Raw genomic sequence first — 27,617 nt, 5'->3', positions numbered from 1 at the left:
AATCCCACAGAGGAGCTTGGCAGGCTATATAGCCCTTGGGGTTGCAAAGAGTCAGACACGACTGAAGCAACTTAGCACACATATGTTAAGACAGAAGGGAGGGAGCAAGGATAAATGGGACCTCTTGAGACTTACCAATGGGAAGAGAGATGTTCCCTGTGTTGGGCTGTTCCACTGGGGAACTTGGAGGACTTGGGACTTTTGGGAGGAGGAAGAAGGTGCTTGGAGCTGTGCTGGGCCTCAGAGTCGGCTCCATGTGCTGGGATCTTGTGGTGGCTGGGCCCCGGGCCACCTTCCGGGTGGGGAGCACAGAGGTGCAGACTGCATCTGTCGATGCGGTACCAGGAATGGCCACGAAACTACAGCTGCGGGAGAAGGCAAGATTGAGACTGAATGACTCAGGGTAGCTGGGTTCACCCGTGGGAGCCAGGCTGACATGCAAGGGGCGCAGCAACTGGGATAGGGGAGGGAGTTTGCATGCCACGCCCTCTTTCAAGACTGTCCCTTCCTGTCTCCACCCGACCTATCCCCATGCTTCCCACCCCTGACTTCCAGGACAAAACTTCTGTTCATCAGGCTGTTCGGGGACCCACCCGCCCACTGTCAGATAAACCAGTTCTAACATTGGAGCAGGCTCGGCAATGCCTCTGCCCAAGGAATTAACTGGGGAGATCCCAGGCACTGTGAGCCAGCTGATCTGTGCTGGAAGCCTCAGGATCACTCGGGGAACAGCCCCTCCCTGCTCCTCCAGAACCAGAGGATGCAGCCACTCACTTCCGGTGGGGCTTGCAGGTATCCGTGTATGATGTTGTGTCCGAGAACGTCCCCGGGCCACAGGGAGCACATATCACATTTGTTGTTGCAGTTCCTTCACAAAAAATTGGAAAGTGTCACCAATTCAGATATGCCATGGAAAAGGTGGGCCTTGGCCCTAAGGGAAATGGAGCCCTGGGGAGGTTTGAGGAGGCAAGAGATTCTGTCTGCACCTCTAACCCTTCATACCACACACACACACACACACACACACACACACACAGCCCTGGGCGGTCTGTCCTTAACTAATTCTAGTGACTTTGTCTTCCTGAGGCACCACCTGACTTTCCAGTAGCTTGGGAATTTGATCTTTTCTGGATCCCCAGGGCCTAGCACACAGGAGGAGCCTGATCAGGAGGGCTTGAGGGAAGAATGAATCGGGACAAGTGGACAGATGGGTAACCGGCACCTGGCTGCCCTGATGATGTTCCTAGGAAGAAGAAACCCAAGGGGGTACCCCAAGGCCCTCTAGCCCTGGCCCCATACCTGGTTTGGACACGCCGAAGCCGGGGACGCATTTGCGCAGCGCCACGCACAGCCGGCAGCCCTCCTGCCTCCCCAGGGTGCAGTACCAGCCTGGCTTGCAGGTGCAGATGCGATTCTGTTTCGTTGTGCAGGCTTGAGTTTCCACCTGGTCTAGAGAAAGGAGAAGACGGCCGAGGGTCACGCCTCCCTTCACTGGCCACGCGCACTCTGTTTTCCCACCCAGCCCCACCACCCACAGACAGCAGACCTCTGCACCGGCCTCAGGATGGGGCTTAAAGACTGCTGGCCACAGAGTCTCCATCACAGTATGAACAAGCACACCTACTTTCCCAGGCACAACATCCTCAACTCTAACAACAGGCACTGTTTCCCCACTGCTGCTCTTGGCCTGCCTGCCCCAAGGGGCTACTGAAGAGGATGATAAACGGTGAGGTGCTGTACTGCACATGTGCCCTCAGGCACGAAAACAAAGGTCTAGAATAAGCCCAGCCAGCTCAAGGGCAAAGGGGCTGGAGTTCATGGGGGCCAGGAGAGGATGCCCGGGACCACCCCTCACTCTGAGCCAACTCACCAGAGCTGCAGCGCGAGTTACAGCTAAAGCATGCGGTGACCAAGTTCCAGAGCTGGGTGTATGTGCTGCTCTCACAGGAGGTACATACGGTGTCTGAGGTCGTGTTGCATAAAGACTGTACACGGTAGCCTGAAAAAGTGAAGGCCAGGTGTCTCAGTGGAGGGCAATGGGGCAGGAGGTGGCTTCTGGCAGGACCCAGGCTCATCCTCTGTCCTCCAGAGCCCCAGAGTTCTGAGGCCTAGTTGGGAGGCTCTCTGATAGTTTCAACTCCTGCATCCTCTCCCATCTAGCGTGTACCAGCCATCACTCCATCTCTGAACCCTGAAGTGCTCCTAAAATATCTTCCCCTCTGCTCTTTTTTAGGGCTTGCCTGGTGGCTTAGATGGTAAAGAGTCTGCCTGCAATGCAGAAAACCCAGGTTCAATTCCTGGGTTGGGAAGATTCCCTGGAGAAGGCAATGGCTACTCACTCCAGTATTTTTGCCTGGAGAATTCCATAGACAGAGGAGCCTGGTGAGCTATAGTCCATGGGGTTGTAAAGAGTTGAACACGACTAAGTAACTAACCTTTCCTTTTCTGCTCTTTTCAGGTGCCTAGAATTCTACCATTGGAACTGCCGATTATCAGTCAATAACACTTGAGTAAGAACTGGCTTACCAGTTCTTAGTAAAAAAAAAATTTTTTTTTAATGTGGACCATTTTTAAAGTCTTTATTGAATTTGTTCAATATTGCTTCTGTTTCATGCTTTGCTTTTTGGCCACAAGACATGTGGGATCTTAGCTTCCTGACCAGGGATGGAACTCACAACCCCTGCACTAGAAGGCAAAGTCTTAACCACTGGACCACCAGGGAAGTCTTATCCTTTCTTCTTTATAATTGGCAGAAATTCTTCATCTGAGAAAGGTTAAAAAAAAAAAAAAGGCAGCAGCAGTCATCCCTGGTATTCTATCAAGGATGAGGCCATGGGACTCCTGGGGGCCTCAAAGAAGATGTGCCTGGGGATTGAGAACACCCAGGCAAACCTTGAAGAAGTTTCTCTTCTGAGCCCCATTCCTATCCTGCACCTTCACTGCTGTGCTATTCGAGTGCCTTCTTACAGAGACCCTGCCAGTTAAGAGAAGAAAGAAGAGTCTCTTCCCTGGGATCTCTTAAAATGGCCATGGTAGCAGGTGCATTTGTGCCTGCCCATGTCTCAAGCTAGTGGCTCAGAGCTCTCCAGTGGCTTTCTAGATCCTGCAGAATAAAATCTAAACTCCTTACCAGGGTCCCTGCTAACTCACTTGGGGTCACACACTGGCCTGCCTGTTCGCTAAGTGCACCAAACAAGCTTAACACCTCAGGGCCTTTGCAGTGCTGTCCCCCTGAATACCTGCATGACTCACCTCCTGCACATCTCTGCCCATGAGTCAGTTCCTCGGAAAGGTCTTCCATGACCAGCATGTCCCACTCTGCCTCCATCTGCCCTCCCCTCTCTTGTTTCCTTCACAGGCCACACATCTATCTCCTCTATTGGTTTATCTGTCTTATGCCCTTGTTAGGATGCAAAATCCATGAGGGCGAGGACTTTGCCTGCCCTGCTCTCTGTCGTGTTCCCAGCATTTGGTGCCTGACACTTAGCAGATGCTTTATAAACATTACAGGGATGCATATATAAACAAACGAGTGGATGGACAGCCCTGGGAGTTGGGCTGCCTGACTCTCCCAACTGGGATTAGGCCTCAGGCCCACCACCTGTGAAATGGGCCGCAGTCACTGATTCAATCAAATATGCACTGAGCACCTCTATGTGCCAGGTGTTGCGCCAGGTGCTGGGGATTCAGCAAAGAACAAGCCACACAGTCCCTGTTCTAAGCTGCACACAGTGGGGGCTATAGAGGAGATCCAGGCCATGATTACAGTGTAAAAAGAGCTGCTGCCATGGGGGCTGCCAAGGGCCAGTGGGAGCTCAAAGGTAGAGCCCAATCTGGCCAGGCAGTGTGGACCGGCTTCCTGGAGGAGGGGGCCATCAGAGGTCTAAAGGATCAATGGGAGGGCACCCCAGGAAGGCAGAGAGAATGACATGTGCGATGGCCCAGAAGCAAGAGCGACTGTGGGGGTCAATTCATGGAACCAGAGGGAGCTCCACAAGAGTCTAGGGCCATGACCCTGACCCCCTAACCGCCGCACACACTGACTCTCTTCAGGGCACCAGCACCCAGGGACCCAGCCAGGCTGAGGGCGAGGGCCCCAGAGGCCACCCCTTACCTGGTGGACATTTGCTGCAGCACATCTGGATCTTTTGGTTGTAGAATTCTTGCTGCCGGCATAAGCTTCCAGGCTCCGGGATGTAGGGGGTAAACACAGCCTGGAAGGGGAAAGGGAAGGACAGCCATCAGCATGGACTCCCACATCCCCATCTGTGCCCGGCAAGTGTTTGGCTTTCTCCCTCCTGGAGTTCTGTCCATGTGGGGACTCCTCCCTTTGGTGAGGGGGGCAGACAGAGGTAAAAGAGATCCCTTCTTTAACCCCCTCTTCACCCCCCTCAGTGTAGCACACTCACATCTGCAGGCAGAGACACCAAGGCACCTGGCCAGAGGGTGGGGCCGGCTCCTAACCCTACACTTGGCAGATGTGAGGCCCGGAAGCCTCCCAGAAGGTGGCAGCCTCGGTCACAGAGAACCACAGTGCTCAGTCGCCCAGCCGTGTCCCACTCTTCAGCAACCGCATGGACTGTAGCCCACCAGGCTCCCCTGTCTGTGGGATTCTCCAGGCAAGAATACTGGAGTGGGTTGCCACTTCCTTCTCCAGGGGATCACAGAGCTCAGCACAAAGCACCCATGCCTAGGTTCTGCCCTCTTTCCTCCTGCACCTGGTAATCACCCCTTCGTCCTTCCAGCTGAGTGCTGCCTCCTCCGGGAAGCCTTCCCTGACTCCCCCAGGCTGATTCAGGTTCCTCCTGCTCTGGGCTCTCTTTAAACACCGAATATGCCCCCTTCTAGCAATCATCTCATCGGGCTGAAATGAGGTACCTTCTTGTCCTCCCAGCCTGCTCTGATGCCTGTGCATACACAGGTGTGTATACCCATGCACACACACACACACACACACACACACACACACACACACACAGAGTCCTGGTGCTTCTCCCTTTCCTGTTTGGTCCTGAAGCAAAGCCCCTTCTCAGGGCTCCTCCCACTTACTGGAGGTGGCTGGGGGTACTGTGTGGCACTGCATGTTTCCAAAGCACCTTGGAAGAGTCTATTATAATGATAACTCCCTCCCCAAAAAAGGGTCAGGAGCCCAGGGGTGGACCCAGAAAGGTGTACTGTGAAAAAAAAAAAAGAAAACCTGCCCAAGTGATTCTGATGCTCCGCTGCTGAGCAAACCTGACCAGCACACAGGCTAGAGCAAGATGACCTGGGGGTGGGTCAGGGCGGAGAGCAGTGATCAAAAGCTGCGGGAGCCCCAAAACCACAGAACTGTGCTGCCCGCAGCCCCCTTCACTCCAACATTCACCTGTGCATTCACTGCATGGAACGGGAGGGCTGGTCTGTCCCCGCCATACCCCTTGCTGCAGCCTGCTGTTCCTTGGGCTCAGACTGAACACCCCAGACAGCAGCCTCCTAGGTCTCAAGGACCCTGAACACAGTGGGCTTCCTCCCTACAAGCCCCTTCAGTGTGACTAGGGGAACCCCTCACCCCTGCAGGCCCTGAGAGCCACAGGCCCCGCAGCTTCTGGCGGGGAAGGACTCCTCCCCAAGATGCAGCCCAGGGAGGCCTGCCCTCCCTGGGGGAGGATTTCCTGTCAGGGCCCAGAGGATCTGACGGGAAAAGGCCCTGCTGTGGCCAAGTCTGGTCTCTCTCTCCACCCACAGGGCAAGGGTTCCGGGACAAAGGCAGGCAGCTGGACCCCCGGGGCCCCCAGGTCACTGCCCGGGGTGGCCTCCCTGAGGCCTCCCATCCCAGGTCTTTTCCTGTCTGAATCTTGCTATGAAAGATTTTCCCTGCACTTCCTCTTGCCTCTCTGACTCCAGCCTGAGCGGGCAGAGGAGGTCAGCTCTCCTTTAAGTCATCTTGACGCCTGTTTATCCTCTTGGACTAAAAGAAAAAAAAATACTGCCATGTCATGACTAAACAATGAGGAACAGAAAGCCCCTTGCAGAGCGGGACAAAAGGTCACTCCCTCCATTGCCCTGCTCTAGAGCAGAGGCCAGGCCAAAGCACAGCCCTGTAAGTTGGGCCTCAGGTCAGCAAAGCAGCTGTAAAAGCTGAGGGTCCTTGGAGAACCCCAGAACATGGTGAGCAGCCTCTGGGAAACTTAGGGCTATGTAAGCTTCCAGTTCTTTTGTCTGGGACTGGGGAGGCTCAGAGCCACACAACATCCACCCATAGGCGAGCCTGATTGACATTTTAAAATGAGGAAATGAATTGGCTAGTACTGAATTCACTCAGCATGCTTAGCAAAACTGACCTTTCTTTTTTTTTTCTCTTTTTTTCTTCTCAACCCACACACACTGAGACCCTCCCCAAAACTGACCTTTCAAAATGTTGTGTCGCCGAGTCAAAACTTGGACCTCACTGATGAGCATCAACCACCCATTTAACAGTGGGTGACCTGTGACCGTGCGTGTGTGTGTTTAGGGGGAGATTGGAGAAGACAGATGATGAATGGATGATGGATGGCAGGATGATGGATGGATAGATAGATAAGAGAGGGAGAGATGATGATAGAGGGAAGGAGGAAGGAGAACGAGAAGGAAGACAAGAAGGATGAATCTAACATCCAATGTGTAAGGCACATCTGATTTTACTCATTTCACAGATGGGAAAATGGAGACAGAAAGAAGCAAACCCACCTTCCGGGGTTTCCCAAAGGAAATGCCAGGGCCTGGCTGGTGACAGGACTGTGCACAAGGGGCCCTTAGGGCCCACACTCCATCCACCTCAGGCCTCAGAGCAGCTTCACATCGGGGTCTGCAGCTCCATCTCCTCTGCGTCCCAGGAGCAACTGTACATGCTCCACCCACAGAGAGACTCCTCCCCAACACTTCACAGATGCTCCAGAGGTGAGTGAGGCACCCAAGGCCACATGCCTGCCGCCCCTAACCTGCCTCCCTCCTCTTGGGGGGCCCAAGCTCCCCTTCCCTGGACACAGACCCAGGACCCCAAGCACACCCAAACCCGCTCCCACACTGTGCCTCCATCATTCCTCCAGGTTCTCAGCTTTGGCCCTTCAAGAAGGACGTGAAAAAACTGGATACTCATTAGGCACTAACTGTCAGGCCTGGCTGCAGGCACTTTTTAAGATCCCACTCCCACCCCTTAGCAGGTATGTGCCCATTTCACAGCTCAGGGAGATGCAGTCATGTGTCTGAGGTCTGGGAGGGGAGAGGTGGAGATGCGATGTGACCCTTGCTCTGGTCCCACTGGAGAAATCTCTGGTCCCCTCCTCAGGACAGCTGAAGGGGCCAGCTCCTGGGATCTGCCCTCTGCCCTGAGTCACCACTGTGCCACCAGCTCCTGTTCATCCACCTTCATGCTGAGCAAAGCCTGGGGCGCTGGCTCATGTGGGCGCTGGCTCATGTGGGCGCTGGCTCACATGGGCGCTCTCTCTCTCTTTCTCAGTCCCTCTCTTTCTCTCTCTCTCACACACACACCAGTGCAGGGGACCTCCCTTAGCTTCAGGCCAACATCCTCTGACTTCAGCTCTGAGCTGGTTTCCCAGGTGACCACGCAGGAACCTCAGACGAGCCAGTCTCCGGCAGCAGGCAGGGACCTCCAGCATCTGAGACTGGGCACTGCTCAGACCTGCCTGAGTCACCGGGCTTCTGACCTCTCAGGAGCAAGAAGGAGCGAGGCCACCAAACGCTCAAAGGTAAGAGTCTGTGAGCAGGGAGGGTTGGCCCAGCTAATCCACAGTTGTGCCAGGTGCTGGAGGGGTGCATGGGAGCTGATGATAAGGAGAAAAGGACCCAGAAGTGGGGGCAGGATGGAGGCACGGCAGCTCAGGATGGGCTGAGCTGGAACCTTAGAGATCATCTCAGACAACCTCCCATTTAGTGGTGGAGAAAGACATGGGGCAAGGAGGAAACGTTCACTCGTTCAACAAACACACGGCACGCAGGTGGTTCTAGGTGGCGGGCACTCAGCATCAAACACATGCAAGTTCCTGCCCCAGGAAGTTGGGCTCTACTGGGGGAGACACAGATATGCATGGTGGAAAATGGGAAGTGGTAGCAGGGGCTAAGAAGAAGGGAAAAGCAAGGCGAGATGAGGGGCTCCAGCAAGGATGTGCTCCGCGTGTTCCATGCACAGCCAAGAGGTCAGGTGGCGAGACTACGGTGGGCGGGGAGAGGGCACTAGGAGACAGATACAGCAGCACCTGGTCCTGAAAGTTTGCCTCGTGCAGAGCTGTTCACATGCATTACTGTCTCTCTGACTCCTCAGCCCAGTGCTGTGAGGTCAGTACTATTATTATTCCCAAGCCACGGATGAGAAAACTGAGCCTCAAAGAGGTCTCTTCACTTCCAGCCATGTGTTTCTTCCCCATCCCAGGAAGACTGGATCTTAACCCTCCCCCCTCGCCACAGGGCCCACCCCAAAGGTATTCCCTCCCCCACTCAGGCAGCTCCCCTACTCTGGGTGGTAACAGATTTCTCTGTGCCTCAGTTTCCTCATCTATAAAACGGCTGTGTGGCCTAGTTGAGGTTCTACGCTCTTTCCAGCTCTGGCTTTTATTTTTTAAACTTTTTATTTATTTTTGGCTATGCAGGGTCTTTGTTGCTACACAGGCTTTTTCCTCTAGTTGTGGCAAGCAGGGACTACTCTCAAGAGGTGGTGTGTGGGCTTCTTATTGCAGTGGCTTCTCTTGTTGCAGATTACGGGTTCGAGGGCCCTCGGGCTTCAGCAGATGCGGCATGTGGGCTCAGCAGTTGCGGCTCCCGGACTCTAGAGCACAGGCTCACTAGTTGTGACACACAGCTTAGCTGCTCTGAGGCATGTGGGATCTTCCTGGACCAGGGATCGAGCCCATGTCTCCTGCACTGGCAGGTGGATTCTTTACCACTGAGCCACCAGGGAAGCCCTGGCTCTGCCTTCTTAAAGATGGGGGTCGAAAAGCTCAGCCTCTTCCCAAGACCTCAGGAGGATGGGGTGGGTGGGTGGGCCACCCATGTGAGAGATGCAAAAACTGAACGACCTGGGATGCAGGGGCTGGGATATCAGGCAAGACTGAGGGCTGGGAGGCGGCCTTCCCAGCCCAGCTCTGTCCCTCAAACCCTCTCCCAGGTGAGGACAACCTGAGCATGTGGCCTCTGGAAGGAGGTGAGTTGGAGATGTCCATCCTCCCAGGTACACAGACACCTAGAGCCACAGGAGTAACACTGGCCTTAGTTCAGAGGGTCTGGGTGCAGGAGCTGGTCCTAGGGGCATCACTTACTCTCTCTGAGCCTCAACACTGTCATCTGTAAAATGGTGACATAACACCTTGCCTGTCTACTCTTCCCTGGGTTATTGTAGGCATACAGGCCGGAGGTGTCTTAACTGGGGTCCATCATCTTCTCCCAGACTACCAGGAGACCCAGGGGAAACTCTAAGGGTCTACACACAGTGTGGACTTGTGTCAGATGGCATATTGGAACTGGGCACTCTCTCCCTTGGTCTCAGCTGAGATCAGGCAAGGCAAGGACAAGTTGTTGGAAGCAGGCTACCCAGTTCTGGTGAAGTGCTGGGCAGCCCATGAGGGCTTCATTCCCTCCTAGAAGGGAAGTCTGGGGAAGCAGACCTGTGACCCTTGGAATTTTGTGGTCACCCTCAGGCTGGCCCCGGCCCATTCCTCAAGAAACCTAAGATCAGGAGACCATGGCAGGTCAGCTGTGGACAGTGGAGTGAGCCTCCTTGGGGCAGAGAGAGGAGATGGCAGGCTAGATGTAGGTGGTCTCCAAGGGCCATGACTCAAGAGGACCTCACCTGGAACAGTGAGGGGACCCCAAAATAAAGAGTTTGGGCAAGTGGCCAAAGCCCAGGGGCCAGGGGTCTATTAAGTGGCCAGAGGACACAGTGTCCAGGCTAAGGGATAGGGATGTGCTGTGAGTCCTTGAAAGGAAGTGAGCCACAGAGGTGTGCAGGAGAGCGAAGCTAGAGAAGGACCAGACTTACCTGGTGAGTGAGGCATGAATTCTCTCCACTCTGTTTCCTCCCCTCCCCACTGCTCCCTACTCTAACCCTGGAGGACCAGAAATGGCAGCTAGCTGGGCCTGAGGAGGGAGACCAGGGCAAGATGGGCACTGCACTGTGGCCCACCCAGCAACATCAGGGCCAGGGCACCAGGCAGGTCCCTCTGAATCTGGAGCCTGAGTCAGCGCGCTCTTTTGGGGAACTGGGCAACCCTGCATCAGCTGACTTCCTGCCTCTCTGCTCCCCGAACAAGACTCTGTAGGCACCCCAAGGTGGGGGCCCCCAGCCCCTTCTCCTATTTATAAATAGACTGTGAGAGGGGAAGGCAGAGAAGGACAGGCCTTGGAGAGGAGGAAGAAGAGGCTGCCACCAAGACTGTGTCATCTGAAAGCACAGAATCTACAGACCCTCGGCCCTTCCTGCGAGGATACTGATGCAGCATTGTGGGGGTCTCCAGGGTTTCTTGATTTTCTGGAGACCCCCCCCCCGGCCACACCCTAGATGCCAGTACCCTTGGGAAGGGATCCGACTCCCAGCCTGCCCCGGGAGCATCCCTGGGCACAGTGAGACCAGGAAGAGGACGTGATGGGGAGGAAGCCACGGAGGAAGCTTCAGGCTTGCAGAGTAGCACATGTCCCTCAAAACTTCTCTTTTTCACAGAGCAGGAGGAACAGAGAGGCTGTTCAGACCTAGGAGAAGCACCTACTGTGTGCAGACGGTGCTGGGGACATTCCCAGGCACTGTTTAGTCTCTGAACCAACACAATGAGGTCAGCATCACCCCACTGTAGAGATGCAGAAACAGAGGCTTCCAGAGATTCGATACCGTGTCTGGGACCACGTAGCCAACAAGAAGCAGACAGGAGCTAGTCTCAGCCACATCTCCCTCAGTGTCCTGAGATAGTCTCAGCCCCGGCATCTTCTCTTGCTGCCTCATTTTACAGAGAAGGGGCCCAGAGAGGGAGAGTGACTCCCTGGAGAATACACAGTGAGCAAGGCAAAAGAGTCTCCAGGATCCCAAGGCAGACAGCACAGCCTGGGGAAGGGCAGAAGCATCCGCCCAAGGACCCAAGGATCTGCGCACAGATGGAAACTGGTTTCAACCAATAAAGAAACCATATCATTTCCATGGCAGGTCCCTGGGGACCTCGACGCACAGTGAGACACAGCAGAGCCATTTGGGCCCAGATCTTAGGGGATTCTCAGGAGCCCCACAGACTTCGGGGTGCAGCCTACAGGGTGGTGACGCCGGAGCCAGGCAGTGGAGGCTCGTCTGCCGTCACGGAGATGCGGGGCACCTGCGTCAGGAGGACCGACCACATCACAGGCGGCGGCCCTGGGTGACACATCCCACTCCTGGCCCACTGCCTGTGATGTCGCGTTAGAAGTGAGCTGGGGGCAGACAGGAAGCCCAGGCTGGTATCCGGTTCTTGGGGCCACGCTTTGTGCTAAGCATCAGGGTAGAAAGATACCAGGGTGTGGTCCCTGCCTCTAAGGAACCCTCAGTCTAGTTGCAGAAAGCACCCTCAACCCTTTCCATCCCCCCAGCACACACCCCCCAGGACAGGCTATATCACCTCCTCAATCTCTCTCGGTCCCACCTTCAGCATCTCTCTGCCACCTACAACCTCCTTACTCTTTCTTGGTCCCCAGGCTTTCCAGACAGACCCGATGTCACCTTCCTACACCAAGTCTGGCCTGAGCTCAGTGTTCTCAGCCTGGTGTCTGGGGGTCACTGCCTGGGTCATGCCAACATCTCCCACCCCATCTTCACCCCACACTGTCCCCTCTGACTCCCTCCCCGTCTTCCATGCCCCCTCCTGCTGCTCCCTCTGCCCCAGGATCCTGCCCACCCTCATCGCAGGGCCAACTCTTGGGACCCTCATCACAAGGCCAACTCTTGGGCTTCTTTCAAGAGTCGTCTCCACTAGTCAGGCCTAGAAATCGGGTCTCTTTAACTGCTAAGCCTACTATATCAATACTACTCAGACTTTTCCACCAAAGGATATCTTGATGGAAAAGAAAGAAAAGTAATCTAAGGAAGGAGTTCAAATATGCTGGCTCTAACAACATGAAATTTTTTAAGTCTTATGTTTTGCCATGAAACTTTTCTATGTCATGCCATAATATATACATTTGTTTTTTGGTTTTTTAAAATTTTTATTGGAGCACAGTTGATTTACAGCAGTGTTAGCTATACATTAGTTTTAATGTGAAAATAATGCTTTTCCTCAAAATTGTAAAGTAAAATTGACACTCCAGAAAAAAATAAGAGTCCTCTGCACTATCATCTCAAGGAAACCTTCCCTGGAGGTCAGAGATTCCCCTGAGGGCTCCAGCGACAACCTGGGTTTATCTCTCTACTGCCCAGACCACTTCTTGGTTAAATTATTTGTTTCCCTGTATCTTCCCACTGTGTCTGCACCCTCTAGCGTGAGCTCTGAGCAAGACATCAGGTTTCCGTCCCAGCCCTGTCACTCACCAGCCTCAGTTTCACCGTCTCTGAAATGGGGACAAAAGCAGAGCCCACCTGATGGGACTGTTATGATTCACTGGGCCAAGGCGTGTGGAGTGCTCGGCACCGTGCCCAGCAGCAGTAAAAACTGAGCATTACTCGTTAGGTTTTTATTACTCATGTCTCTACGCCCAGCCCAGTGCACAGCCCACAGCGGCGGGGTGGGGAGAGGTGGACCTAATAGATGCTGAATTGTTTAACAGAAGCAAAAGTTTTCATTTCCAATTAGCTGAAATGAGCTGGGGCTACAGCATGAGAACTGGGCAGGAAATGGGCATATATGTAGAGAGAGAGGGTGGTGTCCTCAGGCTGGCAGAGCCCCTCACGGCTGCTGCAACCACTGTGACATCCACGTGGTAGTTTAAGCAGGAGCTTGGAGGGAGCCATCTCGGGTGGACTCTTGGCTCTGCCTCTAGTGAGCTGAGAGCCTGAGCCCAGAGCTTAACCTCTGTGCCTCGACTGACTCTCCTATCAAATGGGGATGATACTGGTGACCCCTCCCCTGGTGGCCTCAAGGACAGATGTCACTGGGGGCAAATGACGCACTAGACCCTTGCCTGGCACCAATGAAGCACCCACTGGCCATCAGTCCTAGCTCAGGGCTCACTGTACTCTCCCAGTCCTCAAAGGGAAGTGACGGGGAGGGTCCCTTTTCTCCCCACCTCACCACAGAGAGGAAAACCAAACCAGGGAGAAGGTCCTGAGGTCCTGGCAGCAGAGGCAAGCAGGCCCCCAGAAGTCCTGCCCCTCTGCCCGTGGTGGGGCTCATCATACTTCACACCGGAGATGCTCAGGGCAGCCCTGGCCAGCCTTAGGGCCACCCCAGCAGCGGCCAGGGTGACTGAAGCCAGGCTCAGCTGGGGCTGACCACAAGAGCTCCAGGAACACAGGGGGCTGACATGGTGCACAGTCAGGCTGCAGGGGCACGGTAAAGGCCAGAGAGGCCTCATGTTGCAGGATGGGGTGGGGAGGGCCAGCTCCTCCTTCCTCCCCAGTCCTCTGCCCCCACCCTAGGTCTTAGTCTAACCCAAAGCCCACCTCCTCCCTGAAGCCTTCGATTCTTCCTTCCTATTCTGCTGCCACTCCATCAGCCCAGAGTTCTTGCCTAAACTATAGTAACAGCCTGTCCTTCCCATTGAGGCCTGAGTGATCTTCCTAACACACCCTCTGCTCTGGTCACTCCCTTACCCAAAAACTCTTGGTGGCTCCTGGTTGCCTCAGCTCCTGATTCAAAGTGAATGTGGTAGCTGAAAGTATGGATGCTGGGATAAGGATGCCTGACTTTGAATCCAGACTCCTTTCTTACTGGAGGGAAGCATCAAAGGTGTTTTGCCTTTTTTTTTTTTTTCCCAATAAATGAGGCTTGAAAACCTCAATATATACCTCAAGGGACATCTGTGAGAATTAAATGAGGTAACACACGTAAAGTGCTTAGTAAATACTCCAAAAATTATAGCTGATACAATGTCTTAATTTTTAAATTTTGTACAATTGATCCTGAATAGCCTATAGCCTCGGGCTTCCCTAGTGGCTCGGCAATAAACCATTTGCCTTCAAGAAAGGAGATGCAGGTTTGATCCCTGGGTCAGGAAGATCCCCTGAAGAAGGAAATGGCAACCCACTCCAGTATTCTTGCTTGGGAAATCTCATGGACAGAGGAGCCTGGTGGGTTATAGTTCATGGGAGTCACAAGAGTTGGACATGACTAAGTGACTAAACCACCACCAGCTTATAGCCTCAAGTACCATCACTGAGTCTAACAATTAGGCTGTTGCTTAATTGATGATGGTCTAGCCACTGTTCCCTGCTATCCATCCTCCAACTATCCACTCAGCCCAATCTTGCCCACACTCCAGGGCTCAGCTTTTAGAAAGATCCCATGTGGTCACTGCAGGAAGAAGAATGTGGGGGACAGAGTCAGGAAGGTGGCAAGAAAAGATGGGGGGGACCAAGGGGCCAGGTCAGGAAGAGAGTGAAGACCTGGGGTAATGGAGGAGGGGGAGAGAGGATAGGGGATCAGGACATGAGGTGGGAGACGGGGGCTTGAGAGAGCTGGGAGGACAGGGCAGGAAGCAGCAGGGCTGGGGGCTTGTGAATGCAGAGCAGGAGGGGACAGGCTCACCAGGGACAACCTGAATGAACCTGGAGCCTCTGTGCATGCGTGACAGACAGAAGCAGGACTCTGGGTCGGCAGGATAGGGCAGGGAGGGGTGTCCTGCATGCTAGCGGGGGTCCCGCTAACTGAAGCCACGTGCTGGGGCCTTTCCTCAAGAGTCACTGTCAAGTCCAGACCTCGGCTTTGAGCTGGAGCCTCACAGAAGCCAGAGTAGCAGGCCACCTCCTGCCCAAAGTCACCGACCGTCCCCACCATCTCCCCTCTTCCCCATCTAACAGTCAGCACTGAAGGACTCTAGAGAGGGAGTGAGCCAGGTGTGCTGGTCTCCGCTGAGGGTCAGAGAGGAGAAGGGAACTGGCCAAGCCCTCTGAAACTGGAGGCCATGCCACGGCTGGGCCCAGGACCCCCACTCCTGGCTCCACGCTCTGCTCACTTCCGCAGTCTCGGGCATCTCTCCTGAACAGCACTGTAGAAGGTTTTCTGTGAATGCCTGGAAGATGTCCGTCCACAGCCTCCCTGCCCCAACTCACTCCCCGAGCCACTCTCACCCTCCGGCCCACTCAATTCCCTGAACCTGTGGCCACATCAGCCATACCCACCACAGGGCCAGGCTCAGATGGAAACAGACAGGTGGGCTGCTGTCTGGACGGCAGAGGAAAACAAAAGCCCCTGGGGATTTCTGTCCCATCTTCGGTCAGAGCACTGAATCAACCTAGGGTCCCGGTTCCAAAGCCAGGGATGGACCAGCAGTTTGCTGGCCAAAGGGATCCACCCGTGTCCCTTGAAGTCACCCTGGGCTGCCAACTGTTCCCACACGTGCCCACTCAGTGTCTGCTCCTAAGAGTAGGAGGGTAGCTGGCCTGCCCGGGGCCAGGGAGGTGGGCTCTGCAGCCTCATGGGCTAGCTAATAGGTCTTGTTCTAGTAGCACAAGGTAGTATCGTGATCCTCAACTTCCACAGGCAACGACCAAGATGCAGCCTGTTCCAAGCCCTCCTCCCCTGCAAAGAGGACACAGAAGCTGAGAGGTAAGGCGATCTGACATGATCAACAGGACACCAGGGCAGAGACAGAGCTGGGGCCTCCTGGACAGCTGCCCTGCCCCCCACCACCTCCCCCAGCATTGCTCAAACTTGGGGCAGTTGGAAATCAACTCCTGCAAACCCCTCTCCGTGAACAGACACTTCCTCTTCCTGTGCATGCACCTCGAGAGCCCCAAACCACAGTGATGTCACCACCACCTGTGACCTCACGACGCGACACAGTGGAAACTGTGGGTTCCAGAGTCCCAACCCCCCAGTCAGCATCTCAGCAGAGGGGCACTCATGCCCAAAGCCCGGGGACTCAGAGCCGGGGGCTGGCTGTGCAGAGGCATCGCAGGCACAAAGGCTTCTGCAAGGAATGCCCTCTCCCCACTCAAGGCTTCCCTTTACCTGCGGGATCCCAGGCAGCAGGTCCACAGTGATGCCCACAGCACAGACTTTCAGCCCCGAAGTGCCTGAACATTAAGAGGGGCTAACTAGGTCGTAAGGGGTAGAGAGGTGAGAAACCCGTGAAGCCTACTCTGCCTGAGGGTTGTGCATCTTGGCTGCAAGCTGACCAACAGCCTTGATGCTACTGCGGCCTGTTAGGGAAATCATTCCAGCCAAAGCAAGTGGGATTGAGGTCAGCAAGAAGAGAGATTGAGAAGCAGAGATATTAATGGTGGGGAGGGAAGGACTCTCCTTCCTGGGAAAATTCTTAAACCCCCTCGCCCCCAGTCTGTGGCCTGTGTCAAGCACAAACAAAGCTGATGCTTCTCCAGCACTCCAAGAGTATGTTAGGATCAGTGCTGTTAGGTTTTATAGAGATAGGGGTGCTTAGGCCCAGAGAGGTTAAGTAACCTGATCAAGGTCACACAGTGAGCCGGTACTTCAGTGCACAGATGGAAACTCTGGTCTTCTGGCCCCCAGGCCAGTGCTCCTTTATCAGGCCCCTGCTATCTCAGAGACTACTTGGAGAATGGCAGTCATGGACAGCATGACCGTAGAAGAGCCTTCACAGGGCTTCCCATTCTCAGGGTTACAAGTAAAGAGAATCTTCCAGATTGCAGAGGTCAGAGATGGAAGAGATTTTAAAGGCAATCTGGAGTCATCCCATGCCCATCTTGCTAATGGTGAGAAACTCGAGGCCTTCTGCATCCTCTCCGCAGCAAGGTTATGAGACTCCCCTATTCTATTCCCCATGTCCCCCTGTTCACCCTCAAATGAGATCCAGCACCTGTCACTCACTGAAAGGAGTAGGGGGAGGGGAGGATTTTCTGATAGCTTTTGCCACACACTGGGCTCCTGAGGCCAGGCAGTTGGGCAGGTGGTGTGAGGAGCCCCAGGAAGGGGGTCTTGAGCAGGAAGCACAGCTAGAAGGCAGACAGGAGGGAAACTGTTCTTTCTGGGCAGGAGCTCTGGGCACATGGAGATCTGCCACCCCTACCACCGGGCCCTGGGAATCTGACTCCACGGGGACTCCCAGGTCCAGCAAAGCCACAGATGCTCTAACAACTGCCAATGGGCTGCACAAGTTAGAAAGCACTTTTTAATCCTGACAACCAGCCAGAGAGGTGGGGGATCATTCCCATTTTACAGATGGGAACACAAAGGCAGGCGTCCATAGATGGACAGATATGTCAAGGTCACACAGTCTATAAATAGCAAAGTAACAGGTGAGCCAAGGTCTGTCCACCTCTGAGGCCGGGGCCCTTCTTCTAAGTCATCAATATTGCTTTCGTGGGGCCTGATGGGATGTCCCTAAGCGAGAGTCACAGCATCTCTGCTTCATTCCTGTTTCCCTTGGTAGCACCCCTCTCTCTGTCCTAAACCCCTGGCTTCCCTCCCTGCCTGCTTCCGGGCAAATCACATGCTTCCTGGGTTCCTGAGTCACTGCCAGTGGGTGGCCCTGTCACGAGCCGAGAGGGGGATGTGGGCGGGTGAGCACTTTGGGGAGAGCACTGCTAGCCTCAGCAGACCTAGCAGAGCAGAGGAAGAGCCCAGAGAATCACCCCAGAGAGGAGACAAACTGGAGCCCAGCCCCGCCTGCCACCATTGGCTCTTCAAACTCAGCTATCTTATCCAATAAGCAGGGTCATTACAAAGGTCAGATGAATATTTTCGGACATTAATTCAATATTTTTTAGCACTAATTACATGTTAGGCAGTGTTCTAAGCCAGCGGTTCTCAACTGGGGTAATTTTTCCCCCAGGGGACATTTTGTAGTATCTGGAGACTTTTTTTTTTTTCTTTTTTTGGCTGAGCCTCACAGCATGCAAAAGTCACCCCACCAGGGATCAGACCTGCACCTCCTGCAGTTTAAGCACCAAGTCTTAACCACTGGACCACCAGGGAAACCCTATCAGGGGATATTTCCAACTGTCACAACTGAAGGACGAGTACTGCTGGCATCTAGTGGGTAGAGGTCAAGGACGTTGCTAAACATCCTACAACTCAGAGGACAACTCCCATAGAACCACCTAGCCCAAATGTCAAGAGCACTGAGAATGAGAAATACTCTTCTAGGCTGAGTCTACAGTAGTGAACAAGTCCCTGCCAACACCTGACTTAACATTCGAGTAGAAAGACACAATGCAAGTGAAAGAAATTTAATAGGCCAGGAGTATTATATAAAAAAACAAAGCAGATTATGGGAGTGAGAGTATCTGGAGGGGAAGTTTGTATGTAAGTTGGCCAGAAAAGGCACCCCTAAGAAGAATTCATTTGCGCAGAAGGAAGTACAGGAATGAGACCAGAGGAGAGCATTGGAAGCATTCAAGGTAAAGGGGAAGCAAGTGCAAAGGGCCTGAGGCAGGTGTGTGTGTGTGTCACATGTTTGAACAACAGAAAAGCAGCCAGCATTGTATAAAGCTAAGAACTAAGTTGATGTTTAGAGCTGAAGGTAACACACACACAAACACCCCACGATGGCAGTAAAACTCTCCCCCTCCATCCTTCTTGGTTACTCCTCCAGGAAGCACTGATGGTCAAGACCGTAAATGTCTCCCAGCCCTGGAAGAGAAGAGTGCTCCAGGAGCCATTGGGCCAGACCCCAAAACCAGTGAGGGCCACATCCTCAGCCAGCAAGCAGGTTCAGCAAGCAGGCAAAGGGACATCCCAGGACAGTAGGTGCCCTGGATCACCCATCTCCACCAAAGGCCAATATCTCTAGGCCAAACTGGAGGCCCCCCACCTCTCCCCTAATTCAAGCTGGCCCCAAGCAAATAATGATAATAATAAGGCAAACAGAGGTCCCTCAGCCTCAAGACTTCCAGGGGAAGGTAGGTCACCCAGCAGGTAGAGGTCCCCTCAGCCCCCTCCCAGCAACAACAGAAAGCTAGACAGCTGGGGTCCTGCCCACCCCCATCGGTCGGCACCAATCACCCACTTAACCTGTCAGCTTTACTGGCATTTCTTTGTTGAATGAATGAATGACTAGATGAATGAATGATGCATTTCACACCAGCTGGCATATACAGCTTTTAAAGGAAGCAAAAACCCAGCTGGCAAAGTGATTCTCCTGCACCTGTAGTCAGTTCCAAGTCTCCTTGGGGCTTTTTCTGCAACCAGCTCTGTTACACCCAATATAACTGGACATCACTGAGTGCCAGGGACCCGGCTGGGGGCAGGAGGGAGACACAGGCACGGGGAGAGTAGAGTGAGAAGGGCTTTGGAATCAGGCAGACCTGTATTCAAATCTCCTTACCCACTACCCTCCAGTTCTACAATCCTGGGAAATGTCGTAACCTCTCAGAGACTCGGTTTCCACATCTCTAAATGGGAAGACCACCTTTTAGGAGCTGCTATAAGGAAGGTTTCAGCAAGACTCTGCAATTAAATTCAATGCCTAGTACCTGGCATGCAGTGGGTATTCAAAAAAAAGGTGTTGTGGTGGTGCTAATAAGGAGGAAGATTGCACAGAACCTGTCCTCAAGGAACATTCCATCTACTGAAGTGGATAAAACACCAGATTAGAAAATAGAATGACATCTCTCCGCAAGGGAGATGAAGGGCTGGGAGTTCTAAAAGCAGTTCATCAAATTCAACTGGGAAACTGAGGAAAGGCTTTGGGGTAGGGATAAGGGGGAAATGTGTAAAAGACCCTAAAGGATGGAGGAGGGGTTACCATGGAGAGGGGGCAGCATGGAGTGTGAAGATACACAACGTCCATGAAACACCCAGATGCCTCACTCGCTCTGGCCTGAGAGCGAGGCAGCAGGGGCAGCAGGTGGGGTGGAGGGGAGAGCAGTTTCTCCCTTGGTCACTGGGGGCCTTTTGCTTCTCAGGCAAGGAGAGAGGGGCTCTACTTTGAGGATGGTTGCCCCAGCGATGAGACAATCCTGGGAAGGAGGGAACAAGCTGATATGGGAGCAGGTCACAGGGGAGGGAAGCAAGAGACTCAGGCAAAGCCCTCTTCCAACTCCAGGACGAGGGGCCACTGTCCAGAAGAGAAGCCTCATGCCTCTTCCCCCCAGGAGCTCCCATGACCCAGGTTTGCCGAGGCAGACAATGCCCCTAGTCTTGGTACCCTGCAGGCAGGCTGGGGACCACAGCCATGGGCATCTATACTCAGGTCTCAGAGTTGGGACTCTTCTGTTTACACAACGATCCCTGGGGCAGCGACCCGCCCCCACACCAAATGTGAATGAGTCAGTTCTGATCTGACAGCCGCCATCCTCCGCCCTGGAGAACTGGACTCTAAGGTATCTTTAGCCTTAGCCTGTGAGTCACCTCACATGAGTCAATGCCACCTCCTACTTTCTTCCCTGGTCAAGATGTCCAGACGGGTCAGTACACACCCATCCATAAGATCATGAGAAGGAATGAAGGCACACCTCCTCATTTGCCAAGAAAGGAAAGGAAGAGATGTCCTCTTTAAGGGCAGAGCACCCTCCCATGCCCTTCTATGAAATACAAGTTTGCGGAGCCTCAGTTTTCCTTCTCTGCAAAATGGGACCATTCAGTCTTACCAGCCACAAAGGGCAAAGGAGGAGCAGTCCTCTGCACACTTTCCCTTGCTGTCTAGTGACTGCAGTCAGTACTGAATAACAGCTCTGGGGTCTCTGCTCTCTCTATTTTCCTGGAGCCCCTTAGAGATCATGTCAGTCTTGACAACCAGCCCAGAAGTCTGCCCTCAGCCTTGTCCCCAGATCCTCAGGGAGGTCAGACCAGGGGAACTCTAGGACCGTATCTTCCTCCCCATCACCCCCAGAGTCCTGACAGGGCAGACTCTGAAGTGGGGTCTGGGCAAAGGTCTCGGAAGACAGCCCATAGTCTGAATGTGCCCTTATTAGGCACTTACTGCACACCTGCCCTATTCTTTTAGAGGCGCAGCCCCAGTATTTCTAAGAAAGAAGAAAAGCATTGCCCAGAAGAGGAGGAAGTCTTCTGAAGAAGGTGCCGGGCATCTGCAGTGGGGACAGCGCCCCAGTACAGTTCACCACCTACCCTCACCCCAAAGCCACCCTGGGGAGGGCAGGGGTAACGGGAGCTGGGGTCCAGAGTCTGGGTGGGATCTGTCCAGAGCCCGCTGGCTGGCCACCAACGCCCTGGGCTGCGCTGACTGAGGGACCAGCGTGCGACCCCCGACCGCGGTGTCCAGAGTTCCAGAACTCGGACCTCGGGCGCACGTGTGCCAAACCCGAGGTCCCCTTAAGGTCTCCAAAGGCGCGCGTGTCTGATCCTGTTTCCATGGGCCGGAGTCCAGCTCCCATGTCAAGGCGCCCCGGGGGCGGGGGACGCGCGCCAACCCGGGGGTGGGTGGGATGGCGCCCCCAGCGGGGCCGCGAGAGTCACCTACCTGGGCGGGCACGGCGCGGCCCGCGGCCCAGAACTGCAGACCGACCACCAGCGCGGCCCAGAAGGCGGTGGGCGCCATAGGTGCGGGCGGGTTGGCCAACCCCTCGCGCTCTTGAGCGTCCACTCCGGCTCCGCTGCCTCCGCGCCTGCGACTGAAAGCGAAAGCCGGTGCGAGGCCGGAGACAGGCCGGGGGGCGGGACCGGGCGCGGACACACCTCCTTGCCTCCTCCTGCACCCGCCCCGCGCCGGCCGCCCTGCACCACCGCCGGGACTCTCACCGGAGTCTGTCCGCCTCGGCTCTGGGTCCGGACCTCCAGCGTCAGCCACTCCCGGCCCGCCGAGACCCTGCAACCTCCTTCTAACATCCCCTCCTGTTAGAATCAAGCTTCCCAGAGGTGGCGCGGGAAACCCTCACGGGGGAAAGGCTCCCTACCAAGCTTGTGTTTGCCCCGAGGCTTTGCCTGCCGACCTGCCCTCGTCCACCTACCCCTCCCACCCGCGTCAGGCTCTCCACTCTCGGGGAGGAGCGGGGCACAATTTGGGGAAAATATCGCACAAAACTGACACAAACTCAGCTGGGGGGGGTGGTCCTAGATTATTCGCTCATTTAGACTTTAGAGCCGGCCCACCTGAGTCTGAATCTCTGCATTAACCTCAAAGAGAGTCTGAAGATTGAAAGTTATGGAGTAAACGTACTATAGTATATATTGGACTTCCCTGGTGGCTCAGCGGTAAAGAATCTGCCTGGCAATGCAGGAGATGCAAGAGACACAGGTTCAATCCCTGAGTCGGGAAGATCCCCTAGAGAGGAAATGGCAACCCCCTCCAGTATTCTTGCAGTGTTTTTGTCCCATGGACAGAAGGACCCTGGCAGGCTACAGTCCAGGGGGTTGCATACAGTCCCTCAGGACTGAGCGACTAAACAACAATATAATATTATATATGCAGGTAAACTTATAATGTAAGTATCTAAGTAACTTAGTAAGCTCTGTGTGCATATTAGCTGTTACTTCTATTCTTCATCTGCTCATTTATCCTTAAACATTCTTCATACCCTCCTCAGAGTGAGCCTGGCCCTGCCCTGACCTTCTTGAGTCCCCAGTCCTGGTAGCAAACAAGTAAACAGAGACTGGGACAGGAAACTGTCCAGGAACATGTGGGGGCCCAGAGGGGCCTGGCCAAGGCCAGGGGCCACAAAGGCTGGTTTCCCTGGAGTTTACATCTGAGCACCCATTCTAGCTGCCACTCTGAGTGCCAGGGCTTCTAATACCAGGACCAGCCCTGAGTGACCAAAACGTTCCACCAGCCCCAGACGTCCTTGCCCCTAGTACACAGGGTATTTCGGTGGGGGGCAGGGTGGGCAGGACTTTATTCTCTTCCCTCACTGCCCCAAGACAGGGGACCCCCTGCTCTGGCCACCAACCCCAAGGATGGTAAGGATGATGCTTCTAAGCACCGAGTGAGAAACTGGGAAGTGACCCTTGGGGGATGGAAAATCCCACCTCCTGGTCAGGAGACTGGGAAATTACCTGGTTCCCACACATTTCTGAGACATGGGCCATGCTGAGGGCGAGGCTAGCATAGCCCACAACATTAACTCTGTAGAGAGAGTCAGCCTCTAAAATTGGCATGAAGATTTCTTCTGGCCCTTACAAGTCTTGTCTGGGAGCAGTTTGAAGGACTTCCTTATCCCTGAGAGAGAGCCAAGACCAGGAGCAGAGTGACACCTCCATGGATGTCCCCTGCACACCCCAAACCCAGTGGTCCTGCTGACTCATTCCCTCCAACAGCTCCCCATGCCAGGGAGCAGCACCACCACCACCACCCCAACCATGGGTATCCTCCAGGGGTCCCACCTTCCAACTCAATTCCACCAGCTGGACTCCAAGAGGTGGGTGACAGCCAACCCAACAGGAAAGCAAACCCTCTATCTAGTGATCCTATGAAAGTGAAAGTGTTAGTCGCTCCTTCGTGTCCGACTCTTTGTGACCCCATGGACTGTAGCTCGCCATACTCCTCTGTCCATGGAATTCTCCAGGCAAGAATACTGGAGTAGGTTGCCATTCTCTTCTCCAGGGGATCTTCCTGATCCAGGGATCGAACCTAGGCCTCCTGCATTGCAGGTGGGTTCTTTGCCACCTGAGCCACCAAGAAACTTAAGGCTGGGCTATACAAGGTACTTAATACAGAGGAATTGGTTATAAAGATATTAGAGAAATTAAAAGAAGAATTAGGGGAAAGGGCTACTATTCCAAGTTTAGCAACTACAAGAAGCCACCACCATCTCTGGGGCCGGAAGTGGCATTACCAAAGCCAGGAGCTGGGGCATCTAGAGTCATCTGGAAACATGGAGGAGACAGAGTCACTGTTAGAGACAGGGCATGAGCAGAGGGTCCTGGCTTCCCCTGTCCTCTCACCCTCCAGTCGCCCATCAGTGACTCCCACTGGCCAAATCTAAAATAGGAGCCATTTAGGAAAGGAATCTGAGAGATGTAGTTTGTTGAGATCATCCCACTGCAATGGAAATTAAAAGATGCTTGCTCCTTGGAAAGAAAGCTATGACAAACCTGCTGCTGCTGCTGCTAAGTCGCTTCAGTCGTGTCCGACTCTATGCAACCCCATAGACGGCAGCCCACCAGGCTCCCTCGTCCCTGGGATTCTCCAGGCAAGAACACTGGAGTGGGTTGCCATTTCCTTCTCCAATGCGTGAAAGTGAAGTCGCTCAGTCGTGTCCAACTCTTAGCAACCCCATGGACTGCAGCCCACCAGGCTCCTCCATCCATGGAATTTTCCAGGCAAGAGTACTGGAGTGGGGTGCCATGGCAGCATATTAAAAAGCACAGACATCATTTTGCCAACAAAAGTCCATATAGTCAAAGCTGTGGTTTTTCTAGTAGTCATGTCAGACATGACAGTTGAACCTTAAAGAAGACTGAGTGCTGAAGAATTAATGCTTTCAAATTGTGGTGCTGGAGAAGACCCTTGAGAGTCTCTTGGACTGTAAGAATGAACCAGTCAAACCTCAAGGAAATTAATCCTGAATACTCATTGGAAATACTGTTGCTCCAATACTTTGGCCACCTGATGTGAAGAGTCAACTCTTTGGAAAAGACTCTGATGCTGGGAAAGATTGAGGGAAAAGGAGAAGGGGGCAGCAGAGGATGAGATGGTTAGATAGCATCACTGACTCAATGGACAGGAATCTGGGCAAACTTCAGGAGATTCTGAAGGACAGGGAAGCCTGGCATCCTACAGTCCATGGGATCACAAAGAGTTGGACACAACTTAGCAACTGAACAACAACAACATTACAATGGGGGTGGGGTGGGAGTAGGGGCTTGATAGCAGAGCCTGGAGCTGAGCAGAGGCGGATAACCGGTGAGAGTCTAAGGAGAAAGTCTCACTCCTTATTGGGTTTGTTCTGGGGACCTGTTCTTTCTGCATGAAATCCTGGGCAAGTCTTGGAGCTTTTCCAGGCACTTCCAGGCAAGTCACCAGATAAGAGTCCAATCCTGCCCTGGGGACTCGACAGAGCTGCAGTCTCTTATCCAGGGTAGAGCTTCTCCCTTTGTCCAACTGAACCCTGGCAGGAACCTGCCTAGGAGTGGGAGGACCCAACGACTTCTCTCTTGACCCTGCCAAATGTGTTGTGTAGAAAGGTTTTGGAAGCAAAGAGCACAGTGTTTCATGGCAGCTAGAGTTGTCACCACCACCACCACCACCACCACCACCACCACCACCACCCCACACACAAACACACTGGGGCCTCTGGGAGGCAGTTTCTGGCTCATTCTCTCTCGGGGCCCTCTTACAGGTTTCTAGGAGACCTGTTTACTGATTGCTCTGGCCATAGCTCCCCAGCACCCCAGATGCTTGAGCTCCCCAGATGCTTGAGTCTCCTGCTGACCACAGCTTACCATATTCCCCTTGTCCCCTACATGAGTGGTGGTCTCCAGGCTTCTCCTGCCCAAGGCTGCTCCCCACAGGAAGTGCTATGGGTCAGAGATAACCCAAAGGTAGTTTTCTTCCTGGAGCCCATGGTTGTTGCCCCTTCGCCCTACACTGGAGCAACCTGGCTCCCACCCCCCCTGTCTCATCCCAACTCTGCCACTTTAGGCCCTTCCAGCCACAGGCTCCAACTCACATCACCATCTTGATCAGGCATCTGCTGTGTGCCAGACCTGGGGTGCTGGGCGCTTAGTAGTACACAAACAATAAGAGTCTCCCATCAGGGGCTTCCCTGGTGGCTCAATGATAAAGAATCTGCCTGCCGACACAGGAGACATGGGGTTCAATCTCTAGTTCGGGAAGATCCCACATACCACGGAGCAACTAAGCTTATGCGCCACAACTACTGAGCCTGTGCACCAGAGCCTGGGAGCTGTAACTACTGAGTCCATGTGCTGCAACTTCTGAAGCCCACATGCCCTGCAGCCCCTGCTCTGCAACAAGAGAAACTACCACAATAAGCTTGCACAATCCTACTAGAGAATAGTCCCCACTCGCCACAACTAGAGAAAAACCCTCCCAGCAATGAAGACTCATCACCGCCAAAAATAAATAAATAAAACAGTCTCCCATCACTCTTGTGGTCCCTAAATGCCAGCAATGTCAAGCTCTCAGAGTGGGCCTGGTACCCCTCCTGCTTGCCCGGAGGTAAGGGGAAGCACCCTTGCCTCTCCCTTGCGAGGCAGCAGGGGGCGCTCATCACAATGGTGACTCCTTTCACCCCCTCCCCAATCTTTTCTCTTGGCTTCTCCAACCTGACATCTTGTTTCAGCACTGGGTAGGCAATGGCCGATTTCTGCATTTGACATTCAGTCTCTTAGCATGACCTGTATCGGTGGCCCAGGACTCTCTTTTCCAGATGGGGTTTTGGTCTTAGAACCCAGCATATTGTACAGGCCATTGGTACATCCATGACAACATGGGAGGCGCCTGGAACACCCTGCCAACTGGATCACTTGGCCCCTCTTCTCCTGCCCCACAGCCTGGCCCTGGCTTTGACTTTGGCCATTTTTCACTTGTGATGCTCTGATGGCCTCCAAACCAGTCCCCTGGCCTTCAGGCTCTGTTCCTCTCTTCAGTTAGCCAGGGTGTGGCCAGGGTCAGCTCTCAAAAGCATATAATTCCCTCTAGTCTAGTCATTCTCAACCAAGGAGTGATTTTGCCCCCTCCTGCAGAGGACATTTGGCAATGCCTGGAGACATTTTGGTTTCTCACCATTGCAGGGTGCAGGGACTACTTGTATCTTGTGGCTAGAGACCAAAGAGGAGCTACTAAATACCTACTGTGCACAGCAGAGCCCCCTGCAATGGTGTTTTCCAGAGAGTTTTCCAGGCCCAAATGTTGATAGTGGTGAAGCTGAGAACCAGCGCCCTAACCCATGGCTCCCCGCAGCAGAATTGAGCTCAGCCTCCTTGGTGAGATGCTGGAGACCTTCATATCCTGGTCCAGCCTGCCTACTGGGTGGATCTCTTGCACCATGACCCCTACCTCCACACTCTAACCACCCTGGACTCCCTAAAGCATCCTGAGTTCCCACCTCCATGCCTTTGTCCACCTGGGTCCCTCTGCCTGGGATGTTTTTCCCTCCTGTTTGCTGGATGATCACCTATTTGTCCTTCAAGTCAAAGCACAACTTTCTCTTCTTGGTGAGACTTGCCCTTAACCACATCCCACCAACCTAAGCAGGGTTTGGTCCTTCCACAGACCTTTAGCATGACACTCACTTGGGTATGGTTAGTCGCTTACATGTCTCCTCTCCTTTCTTAGTAATTGTGATACTAGTAGTTATTAGAAGTCTTCTCTGGGCCAGATGAATTACACATGTTGTTTTGCAACAGAGAGGTCCAGCTTATATGGCCAGTAAGGGGTACTTTCTGTATCTCTCAGTCTCCTACATGAGTGGTGGCCTCCTGCCTTCCACCCAGTGCTTGCTCCCTTTAACAAGCACTATGGATCAGAGAGGACCCAAGACTGGCTTCCTCCTAGGAGCCCACGGTTGCCCTTCACCCTATACCTGAAGCAGCCCAGCTCATACGCATGCACCCTGGCTCACTCCAGCTCTACTACCTCAGACACATCCAGCCATAGGCTCCAATTCAAGTTGTGATTTTTATGAAGCACCTACTGTGTGCAGC

The 27,617-nt window shown here is 53.9% G+C and overlaps 1 protein-coding gene across 2 annotated transcripts in view; it reads right to left on the bottom strand.

The window, feature by feature from the left end:
• The window catches only part of TNFRSF1B (TNF receptor superfamily member 1B), a 34,786-nt gene extending 13,174 nt beyond the window's left edge, over positions 1–21,612 (bottom strand). Inside the window, exons 1-6 of one of the 2 annotated variants that reach the window (XM_040263467.1) lie at positions 21,475–21,612; positions 4,115–4,214; positions 1,871–1,999; positions 1,300–1,449; positions 775–868; positions 136–365 (exon numbers count right to left, since the gene is read on the bottom strand). In XM_040263467.1, coding sequence (XP_040119401.1) covers positions 136–365; positions 775–868; positions 1,300–1,449; positions 1,871–1,999; positions 4,115–4,214; positions 21,475–21,552 — 781 coding nt within the window. In that variant the 5' untranslated portion in view covers positions 21,553–21,612. The remainder of the gene's footprint in view (positions 1–135; positions 366–774; positions 869–1,299; positions 1,450–1,870; positions 2,000–4,114; positions 4,215–21,474) is intronic. The other variant, XM_040263468.1, reaches the window with a different exon arrangement.
• Between the last annotated feature and the right edge of the window lie 6,005 nt (positions 21,613–27,617).

This window comes from Oryx dammah, unplaced genomic scaffold (genome assembly GCF_014754425.2).
Source record: "Oryx dammah isolate SB20612 unplaced genomic scaffold, SCBI_Odam_1.1 HiC_scaffold_21, whole genome shotgun sequence".
NCBI lineage: Eukaryota > Metazoa > Chordata > Mammalia > Artiodactyla > Bovidae > Oryx > Oryx dammah.
The sequence above is the reverse complement of the archived record's forward strand: the minus strand, read 5'-3'. Positions and strand labels throughout refer to the sequence as shown.